General features: G+C 38.2%; 1 protein-coding gene across 1 annotated transcript in view; it reads right to left on the reverse strand.

The window, feature by feature from the left end:
- WNT3 (Wnt family member 3) overlaps nucleotides 1-11229 on the reverse strand; it is a 28539-nt gene extending 17310 nt beyond the window's left edge. The window contains exon 1 of the mRNA XM_063301981.1: nucleotides 11150-11229. Coding sequence (XP_063158051.1) covers nucleotides 11150-11229 — 80 coding nt within the window. The remainder of the gene's footprint in view (nucleotides 1-11149) is intronic.
- Nucleotides 11230-11457: the final 228 nt, after the last annotated feature.

Here is an 11457-nt window from a genome sequence, read left to right on the forward strand (position 1 = left end):
AGTAAAAGCAAGTTTGCAAGTGATCTGTGCAAAAACATAGCAAAACTAGAGCGCTTGGAAGGGAAGTTTTCTTGACTATGATCTTGTGTGATGTGCAATGGCCTTGATGTTGGGATGCATTACCCAAGTCCTGTACAACATTAGATACCGTACCCATTAAAGGCAGAGGGGGGCAAACCCAGTTCTAGGTGGTGGTGTAGAGGATTAAGTAAGCCCTTCTGGGGTGGTCTGAATCTTACTGTGGGCTGTATTCTCCTGGATCTTTATACATTTATATGTATATTTGCAATAACTGATATGTAGGAAAATCATAGTTCCCATTTTATTGAAGACAGTTCTCCACTCGAAGGCCTGTCTAGCCTAGCTCTGATTTAAAGTTTGAGAAACAAAAGATGGAAGAGCAGGCTATGTAGGCAATAGGCTAACCAAGCACAAAGGTCCTTGGTCACAACCTTCCTTTCTATGTTGTTGAAAAATGCTCAATTGGCTGGATTTGTCTAGCACGTTGAGCAAAAAAAAAAAAAACTTGCTGGCTAAGGTATGCATGGAGAGTCACTTTAGTGTGGTGGTTAAGGCATCACGCTAGAAACTGGGAGCTCTAGTCCCATCTTGGGCACAAAGCCAGCTGGGTGACCTTGGGCCAGTCACTTCCTCTCAGCACTAGAAAGGAGGCAATGGCAAACCATTTTTGAAAAATCTTGCCAAGAAAACTGCAGGGACTTGTCCAGGCAGTCTCCAAAAACCAGATATGATTGAGCAGATAAAAAAAAAAGGTAAGCATAAGGTAAGCCCGTTCCATTAGATCAAGCAGGGAAGGCATGTTACAGGTTCCATCTGCCAGGGACTTACATTTAGTGGGTCCCAGGAGGCGGGCCTTCTCTGCCATGGCTCCCTCCTTGTGGAACATTCCCCCCCACCCCCGAAATTAGGCTTGCTCCTTCCCTGCTGTTGTTTAGGAAGCCCCTCAAGACTTGGTTATGTTGTCAGGTCTGGGGTTCTTTGGGAACAGGAGACATTCTTAGATGGCTCTATTATGATTGACATTCTTGCTCTCTCCACAGGATTGGTATATTTTAATTTTTTTTGATAATATTCTTCTTTTAATAATTTCTTTTATCTTTTTATAACAATTGGTTTTTACTTATTTGCTGTTTTTATTTAATTGTTGTATGCCGCCCAGAGTCGCCTTGTGTGAGATGGGCAGCCATATAAATGTGAGCAAGAAATAAATAAATAGATAATGTATGAACCTTAACAATATCCGCCAGAGATGAATCACTGTGGCAAAGTTTTACTGGGAGATTGAGAAATATTGTTCAAAGCTTTTTGTCCTTATCCTATCTCTGAATCCTGGTTCAAATGCCAATAAACATTCTGTTTTATTTCATTAAAATATTTTATGTGACTTTCTTAATTAAAATATTAGCTTCATATAAATTAAGCGCTGTATTACAATATACTTAGTTAAAATATTCAGGAAATTCCATTATATCACACCAGCTCAGCCAATAGAGATCTCCTTATAACAAAGTAGGGTTAGGTTAATTCTAACCTTAACTATTCACACTCATTATTTCTACTGTATTTAAAAAGCAGCCCCAAACCATAAAATCCTATTAAGTCCACACATTGCATTATGCCATGTTTACTTAGCTATTGTTGGTTAAATAAGCCACAACTGGCTGGATTCACTCGGCAAAATAAACCATATATCAGTGGCTAGCTTCAAACATCATGCTAAGCCAAAACCAAACAATTATGGCTTACAACTATATGTGAACCCAGCCACTGTCTTTATTGCCTTACATTAAAAAGGTGAAATCTGCACCATGAAATTAATGAGAAACATATGACTTGCATACCAATCTATACACTTGGCCTTGGTTCCCAAACTAAGTTAAGGAGCTTGTGGGAAGTTTCTCATTCCCCCTCTCCCCTCTCCCCAACCCTGCAATCCTTGCCAGAGGGTCCAATGGAAGTTGATGGGTGGTGGGTGTCCAACAGGGCAGGCTCCAGCAAGGGAGTCACCAGACGAAAATATTCATTTCCTCTACAGTAAACATCTTAGATACTTCAAAACTGAGTTGAGACTATCCTTCCTCCTCCAGGAAACTTCCATGCCTCACTCCATTTTGTAAGGGAGGTAGCCAACATCCAAGGAGGCTGAAGGGGAAGAAAATAAAGCTTTTCCCCAATTTCCTTAATTTATTATATTGTGGGATGTGTGCCCTTGAATTTAATGTTTGGCTTCTTTAGAATCAGAATTTTTTTCTATCTTATTTTCATTACTTCTGCAGGTTATCTTATCTTGAAGTTACTTTGAATATGAATGAGTTGCAGTAGTCTAAGCTTCATTCTTTTCTTCCTTATCAAAGCTTTAATTTTAATCATTTAGTAGCATTGTGCAAATTATTCCTAACAAAAAGGTAAGAGGGCTCATGACACACCAAACCAGAAATCAGCCAACTGTTTTTTAGTGATTTGTGCAAACCTGACCTGTGTTGGTTCAATGTGTTGTGTGAACCCAGATAATTGGGTAGAGTAAAGCATGGTTCTTCTTGGGCATGCCCTCTTACTCTTTCAGTGTGCTCAGGTTTATCAGCTCAACACTTGGAATTAAGTGAGAATGGATTCTGCATAACACTAAGCCAATTTCTGTAACCGTAATATGTTAAATAAGCCCAATGCACCTTACATAAAGCTGTAACCCATACTTTACAAACAATGGCTGCTCACACAGCATGCTAAACTGCATCATTGATACTAGTCAACATCTCTCAAAGGTGGTATGATCTTGCACTGGGTCCTGGTTTGTCTAGACAGATTATTTTTTTCAGTATTCATCTACTTTTTTTTCTTATACATTAATTGCAAATGAATTTACTAGGATTATTGGTTCTGTCTGACTATCTCAGCACTTGGAAATCTCTTCTGTAAGTAAAAGTAAAAAATAAAAACAGTAAGCTATTGCAAAAAGATCAAGTTAAATCTCGGCAATTTACCTTTTATCAATTATTTTGCTTGTTACCTTAACTGATAATCTGTCTGTTTTCCTGAATAATTCATGCTGCTAAATCTGAATCAAAGGAGATTGTGAAAGGGAGAAGATCCACCTTTATACGGCTAGCTACTTTAAGCAGAGAATTCATTAGTCTGAGAAATCCAAATCCCATCAGGCACCTAGAACTGCAACCTTCCCCCCCCCCTTCTAACTATAATCTCGGTGGTCGTCTCAGAAGTAACAGGAACAGTTTGAAAAAGTGTTTCATTTTTTTTCCTGCTGGAGTCACGTCTGGTTTCCTACGCTGAGTGTTGTCCTGTCCTAATCGGCTTTAATGTTAGAGTACATTAGCTTCCTCCCCTGTTGCGGCCCAAAGAAAGAAGAAGGGAGGGAGGGACGGGAACAGCTTTAAACATTTTTCAGAAGCCTTGTCATCTTTTATCAGATCCGCCTGGAGCTTTTATGTCGGGAGCCCTGTTCCCTTACTGTACATTAGCAGTTGCATTCCAGAAAGTTGGGTCAATTCCCTTCGCACCTTCCGGCCGCCCCGAGCGGCCTCCCAGGTTCATCCGCCGCGCCTCACTCTTCCCTCGCGACGAGCCAGCGGCCCTCCCCTGCAGGCCAGCCTGCTTTCCCATTTTCCAGCACACGCGTTTCATATTCCGCAGGGAGCAAATGACCCGGGTGTTTGCAAACAGATGCTTATCACATTCGTACACTTTTTTTTCCCAATCTGCAGGGATGGCGCAATCGTATATAATTCAACCATCACTCCCACTGAGATCGATCGATCTGAACTCGAGTAAGGGTACTGTAGATGGTTGCAGTCTTAGCTTGTAAAGCGCGCTCCCCAGCCCAGCCATGGAAGAAGGAACGTGTTTATAACATTTTCGAAATAACGGCAACCTGGAGGGTTGTGATAGAAATCGTAGTTTTGAGTGGGCAGGAATCCATGATTTAAAAACTAACATTTGGGTAAGTTGGCAGTTAATTTCTGCGTGGCCTCTGGACGCTTTTAACCCTACTTTTATAGGTAGAACAAGAGCAGGGAGTGAACATTCATAAATTACCCCGAATTACACGGAGATCTAAAGCTGTTCCATAACAGTTCCCAAAGTCATACCAAGGTGACTCATGAAGATGAGCTGGTTTTCTGCTGCCCTGGAGGACGCCCTTCACTCCTGGGAATGAACAGCTGATCAGAACTCCAGAAAAATGCTTTCTAAATCTTCCTATTCAGCCAGTTAGACTTTGAGCATGAGCAAAATTCAGATACTCGGTTGTCCATTTTTCCCTGTCCTTTCAAATTTAAATTAATCCTGCTGTCAATTGTTTTATGTTACTTTTAACACCTAGCTGCCTGTTTTTCTTTTATACTTATTTTAATTTGTTTTATTTGCCCTCCATTTGTTTTGTATTTGATATAAATTGCATCAGAAATGTTTATCAAACGGTGTTATTACAATATTTGTGAGATGGGCTATTTTACATTTGTCTCTAATGCCCTGAATTGAGGAAACTTTATTTCCCTGAATTATGATGGAAGCACTGGAACAGAAATTACACAAAATTTATGCAATTGCATCTTTAGTCAAGAACATGCTTAGAGCACCCAAGATTTTTATTTAAAAACTTTTGATCTCAGGCTAAAATGAATGATCAAAAAAAGTACCTGAAATTAAAAGTGTGCATCTTGAAAACAAAAATCCATGGATATTAAGCAGGCCTGTAACTACACCATCAAAAAACCAAGCCAAATATAAATGCTAACAAGGAGAATCATGAGCAAAACCTCTTTTGTGAAAGACGAAGCCAAATAGAAACGTCATGTCTGAATTCAGAGTGTTTCCCATTTTGTGTACAGAGAAGACAATTGATGATTCATTATCCAACAGTGCTCTTCCTTCAAGGCTTGTGATAACATTATTTAAGCAACTTAATGTAAATGTGTTCCATGTAGATACCTAAATAGATATTAAGCAATCTTAAATATTTTATTCTCTGCTGTTCATGTAGAGTCACACATTCCCATTAGAGGAAATGTTAGAAACATGGTAAATATTAATACATGCAGTACAGGCAATTTCTAAGATTTTAGTTAGCCTGATGGAAAGTTTCAGAAATGTCTATGTCATAAGCCTTTAAAAACAAAGGAACAGAGTTGTCCAATCACTGCATGGTAGATTTCTTTCCCAGGGAACCTATGGAAGAGAATGTGATAAATGCTCTTGCAATTTATTGATTTCAGAATTTTGTCAAACATCTTACTCTGCCTCTTGAAATCTTACAGGTAAATTCCATACTGATTTCATTTCTTATGTTCACTAAAATGGGGTAAATTTTCCAATATTAAAAGGCTGAAAGAGAATAAAGGACACAAAAAAGGAGGGGGAGAGTTTAATTGGCTTAATAGGTGAGATGGAAGTAATACCTTTGGGAATGTGCAAAATGCTTTTCTCCTTACCTTTGAATAACTTCAACATTTTTTACAGAATCACTGGACAGGTGTCAAGTGGATTGTTCTATTTATCCAAGCCTTTCTTTGAAGTATCAGTAGACCAGAAAATACCATGGAGGTGCTTCTAATGCAGTGTTTCTCAGCCTATGTGTTGAATTACAGTGTTGATCATCAGTTTCCAGCAGGGACAATGCCTTGTGGGCTGAGAATGATGGGCACTGTAATTCAGCATATCTAGCAGGGTCAGCTTGGGAAAGGAAACTCTAATGATGGGTTTCTGTAGATAGATGAGTTGATCAAGATGTGCTGGTCTTTAGCTACAGTAAATGTTCTACTGCCAAGATTCAGCTCTAGAGTATGAGCTTGGTCCCACTTAATCATCTCTGCTGCTTCCTTCCTTGATAGATCTAATCTCCAAATTCATTTGCACCATCTGGAATTTTAATGTTATTGATGCTGATTTTGAATTTGCATAGGCATAATTTTGGCTTATCTCACTGGTTAGACTCAACTGCTGTTTACCCATTGGCTAGCAGCCAGCCTGCCAATGGTCTTTTGGCAACGTTAGTTGTCACTTAATAATATCTGAAGCCATCAGGCAAAATGTTAAAGATGAAATTCAGCTCTAAAGTATTGTTGCCTTTCTAACCACCAATATGGCACTGTGTCACTTTTGACAGGCAGGCAGAGTCTGATTTTAGTAGAGTACCAGTGGAAGGATGTAAGTGTTGGAGTTCAGAAATAGTGACTAATAAAGCGTTTGTACGGTAGGGTTCATATAATTTGATAAAGCCAAACTGAACACTACAATATGGCTGCTTGTGATGGCTTAGCACAATAAGTAAATCCAGATAGTGTACTTTCTCCTGTCACCAGGAAGGGGGTGGGATAGTCTTACTGCAATCCATTTTTTTTTCCTGAGGATGCCATTGAAGTTAAAAAATAATTCTCTGAGCCCTCTGCAACTCTTGTGGAGTTCTTGTGTTTTGGGTAACCGTATCTCTTTGGTTTGTGATGCTTTCTAAGGAAGAGCAAGTGTTGAACTGTAAACAAAATTGGGTAAATGATCGGTAGGAGTATGCAGGCAGGTCCTGGGAATTCTGTTATTCTTCCTCCATCCAACCCCTGGTTATCTTAGTCCTGGACTACATCACTTCGTACACGAAGAAGAGGCAAATCCATCTCCAGGTCCATCACAGCTCTAATGACAGCAGCCCCATGCAGGGGCCAGCGCCCAGGCTGTAAAGATTATGGCAGCTTCTGTTTTATTGTTTGTACACATGTTGAAGCATACTCAGGGGCTTTACCAAGTGTGTAAAATTCAGTGAAAGAAACATATACACACAATTCCAAAGCACGATTTACAGAGAAAAAAAATCACAGAAGAACTTCTCATTTTAAAAAAGTCATTGCGTTTGATGAGTTCTAAATCTTGACTTTTCCCATTCCTTGGCCCCTTTTTAATCAAGTAACAATGCCATACCCTAACTGTTCTCATGATCAGGTTTTTCTCCATTTTCCTGTATCATAAAATCTGATTTCCATAAGGCAGTGCTTCCCAAACCTGGGTAAATTACCCATAATTGGGTAAAAGTGGTTTTTCTTTGGGTAATGACACAAGAACCCATTCAATTGACTTAAAGTATGTTACCTACATTGGGTGAAAAGGACTTTCTGATAAGTAGTTTTGGGTAATGAAAGAAAAAGTTTGGGAAGCACTGCCATAAGGTATCAGCTTGCTTGTTCAAAACACAAACAATGCAAAGACCTTTTCAAAGTAGATCATTCTGTTGAAAACCAGGAAAGGGAAACTTTTGAGAATCTAAGCATCCGAATTCAACCAGAGCAACCTCTCTCTCTTTCTCTATTTTTTTTAGCAAAGCATATACAAGGAATCATGCTTTAAAGGTCAGCAAGAGGTCAATGTCTTTTAGATTTCCAAGAATGGTTCTATCATAAGGCAGAGTGAAGGTCATATTGGGGAACTACTTTTCCACAAGAGTGAATGTTAGTAATGTGGGGTCAAATATAGAGATAAGCCAATACAGCTTTTCCACTTGTACCCTAATTTATGGGAAACAGTTTAGGTCTTGTGTATGGAAGCGCCTTTAGTCTTTGGCTTAAAAATTGACTTCTTTGCTGGCCGTTGTCTTCTCATATGCACAGGAAAAAAATGTCATTTCTACTATGTGTTTGAGGCAAGTACAGCTCAGGTCAGCTTTTTTCCAGTTACCCAGTTCTTCAAATATGTGGCAATATAACATACACCGCTCTCATGACATCTGGAGATGATAGGCTGCAGGGTGCTGGAGAAAAATACCAGTACATATTCTCTTGTTTGAGAGTCACAGTTTTGCTGGTTTTATACATTTGTGCTCTCTGCTTGGCTAAATTTAATAGTGCTACAATATTGCTGTACTATATATGAAAATACCCCAGGCACATGCTTTGGTGAGTTTTTGTTTCACAACACTCTTGCACAAGTACAAACTTCCTTTCTTAAACTGCCTGGAAAGAAATTTGCAAATTATGTAAGACAAACATCTAAGCATGCCATTTGGCTCTATCTGCCAAATTTATTCAGGACTTAGGCTTGGAAGGGGGCAGGGGCAGAATGAAATAATGTAAGATATTTAAAATTGAATTATAGTATTTTAAATATTGCAAGTGTCTTGTAAGGAGGCCTGTTCTTGATACAAAAACTCAGTGTTAGTAACACTGAACTTGCTACTCGGGTTGCTCTTTTCCAGCTACGCATAGCTCTGTTGCACCTCTATTTGCAGTCATGGGTTAGTAGCTCTTGGCTCTTGCAATGTGTTACTTTTATGCCCTTAGGACAAACAATCTGCTAAGGTCAGAGAAAGCAGATACTCCAGATCCAAGGCTGTTCTCCTCTCAGAATCAGGTCACTTAATGAAAAACAGGATGATTTCATAAGCATCAGTTAACTCCTTAGATGCTTTAACTGAGATTATTCCAATTAAAATCATAGATAAAATGGTAGTGGGATACACAGTTCCTTACAGCAGAAATATATCTAGTTGGCAAATCTTAGTGAAACTAAAGCTAGAACTCCCTTTCTTGTTTGCTTTCTTCCTTATGTAGCAAAGCTTTCTGCCAGCCTTTGCACGTTCCTTGTGTATATATTGCCACATATTCCTGTTCCTCTTTGCCTCATCCCCCCAAATTCCAGGCAATTTGAAACTATGCAACGTCCCTTTTTTCACACTTTTCAATATACCGCTATTCCATTATTGATTTCCAGCATCAGGTCCCTAAATAGCTTGAACATTGTCTTCTGCACCTTGAATTTCAGGTCTGTAGCTCAAACAAATTGGGTAATTTAAGACAATGAGTCAAGGCTAAGTGGTCAAAGCTACATTCTCTGGACAGACTGTTTAGCTTGGAGTATTGGATTTTCTTTTTGAAATGCTGAGTTATTTTGTAATCCAGAAGTAAATTATGACTTTCCCATTTTTTTTATCTAAAAGTTGACTGCTGCCCCATATTTTCTGACTGACAGCTTCTGTCTCCATGCTACAATAAAAGTGATTAAACTAATACATTAATATTTGTATGCATTTGGATTTATTAATATAAAATTGATGCATGGTTAGTTATCTATTAATTTTTATTAATTATTTGCTAAACCGTTATTTATTGACTGTTTTCTTAGGTTGGATTATCCTGAAGAGGGTTTGAGCATTTGCAAGAGACTCAAATAAATTCAGATCTTTCCCAATTCACTTAAATTCTGCTGAATAAAGCAAGACGAAGGAACATAAAGTTTCACATCAACTAAAAATAATCACTTGAATTTAAAGGGAACTGAATGAATAGAAGGTAGAAGACATGTACAAAAATAAAGTGTAAAGATTGCTACAGAACATATATACTGACTTACAACTCATTATCAATTATGCTTTGGTTTGCTCACTCCTGAGACTTGTTCTTCAATCTAATTATTACTGTATTTGCTCTATACAGTACTAGAAAATACAACTATACAAGCCAAAAGCACAGCTCAGTAGCTGTGACTCTTTGTAAATCCTCTATAGACAATTTTCATTCTCCTAAAGTATGCTTAGGTGCATACTATTGTTGAATTATGTATGTCTGTACTTTAAAATCCAGGGGCTTAATCCTTTTTCTTTGAGACAGAAGATACCCATTGGTATTTCTAAGGATAGACTTTAGGGGAGAGGAAAAATTAAAGAGACCAAAAGAAAATGGATCTCTTACTTTTCCGTGTATTAGGAGGATGATTAGAAGGGCAACATTTTTACTAAAATACCAAGATTTCTCTTTATGACTTGAAACTCCTTAGCTTTAATTAAGCAACGCAACTGGACTCTGTGTTTACTAAACTAACTAAATTCTCTGAATCAATTCTCTTCGACAATTCTTCTACTTGTAACATAGCATTTGATTCTTAATAGTTTACAGCTTCTTTTATAGGAAGTTAGTTTTGTCAAACCCGGGGCTAAAAGAGACCTGATTAATCTAAATTCTGACAGGGTAACCTTTTTGACCCTGAAGATATATTCTGGCTGTGCTTTGCATATGTGAGTCATATCCATTTGGCAAGGAAAATACAGTATTTTTGTTGTTGCTGTGATTTAATTTTCTGAATCATTTTCATATAATCAGACAAAACAAGGTAAAAAACATTGCTAGATGTACTGAATGCTCATTCTTTATTATTTATAGTAGGCAGCTGAATCAGGGTTTTACAATAAGGATTATTTTTCAAAATATAGAACCTTTTTTATTTATTTCCACAGTCCACTTTGGGTTGCATTTAAAAAGGAATTAAGGAATAACTTACATAAAAGGGAATCTCGGAAAGTGGTGGTTGAGGGCCATATTTAGTTTAATTCCATGTTGGAGCTGGTGATGCTTCTAATTCAAGTGTTTAACACATTTTAGCATAAGGAGAAATTTTAATTAAGCAACAGGAAAAATCGACATTAGGTTATTAAATGCCAAAGTATTTCAAATAACCTGAAATTTGGTTTTAATGAAAAAAATCCCAGTCCTCACCCCTTGTCCCCAGATTGTCCAGTATAGAGAAGTGAATCTTTGGCAAAATACTTTCTAGCTTTTATTTCTCGGTTTGCTTGAATGGAGTCAAGCTTTTTATGAAGCAAGCAGGAAATTAAAATGACAAATTGTTGTCATTCCCAAAAAACTCTTAAAGTTAAAACTTAGATCTTGGTTGTTTTCTTGATATTTTTTTCTGCAGATGTTGGCATTATTAAGCACATAACTTTAAAGGGGAAGGGCACATCTGAGGAGTCATTTTATATAGCATTGTTAGTATACAATTGTGATCTGCAGGCAAATACCTAGTAACAGTAAACCTTGATGGTACTTTAATGTTTCTATCCCCTTAGTTCATCGCCTTTACAATGCCTGCTGCTTAAAAATTACACCCCAACGTATTATTCTGATGCCATGAATGGCTGAGGCAGGCACAAGGCTTCGCAAGCAAAAGGAAAAATCTATTAAGTATCACCCTTCCAAAATGGAAAAAAAAAAATACAAGGCAAGCATGTAGGAACTTTGCACAAATTCTGAAAAAGTGAGATGATGAGAAGCATGAATCAAGATGAAGAGAGAATGCGAACATACTGAAGTGGGGGGAAAGGTTGCCAAAAAGTTTGAGATGAGGAGAAAAGAAGTCTTACCACCAGATAGGGTAACCGGCTAGGACCTTTGTGTCACCGAAGAAAAAAACTAAAGTTAATCCAAGCAGGTGGTAATCCATTAGTCCAGGCGTGGTGCTGAGGAGAAGAGCACTCTCCATGAAGTTTGCAGAAAAACATTTAAGGACCCCAAAAATCAAAACAAAACAACCCCACCCTGAAAAAAGCCAGGTCTTTCTACCCCCCACCCTCCCCCCTCACACATACACACACCCCCAAAAGCCAAGGAGGATTCCTGAAGTGGAAAATGACTTTATGCCTGTCAGAAATGTACCTCGCTGAACCTTTTC

This window comes from Candoia aspera, chromosome 4, assembly GCF_035149785.1.
Source record: "Candoia aspera isolate rCanAsp1 chromosome 4, rCanAsp1.hap2, whole genome shotgun sequence".
In the NCBI taxonomy this organism is placed as follows: domain Eukaryota; kingdom Metazoa; phylum Chordata; class Lepidosauria; order Squamata; family Boidae; genus Candoia; species Candoia aspera.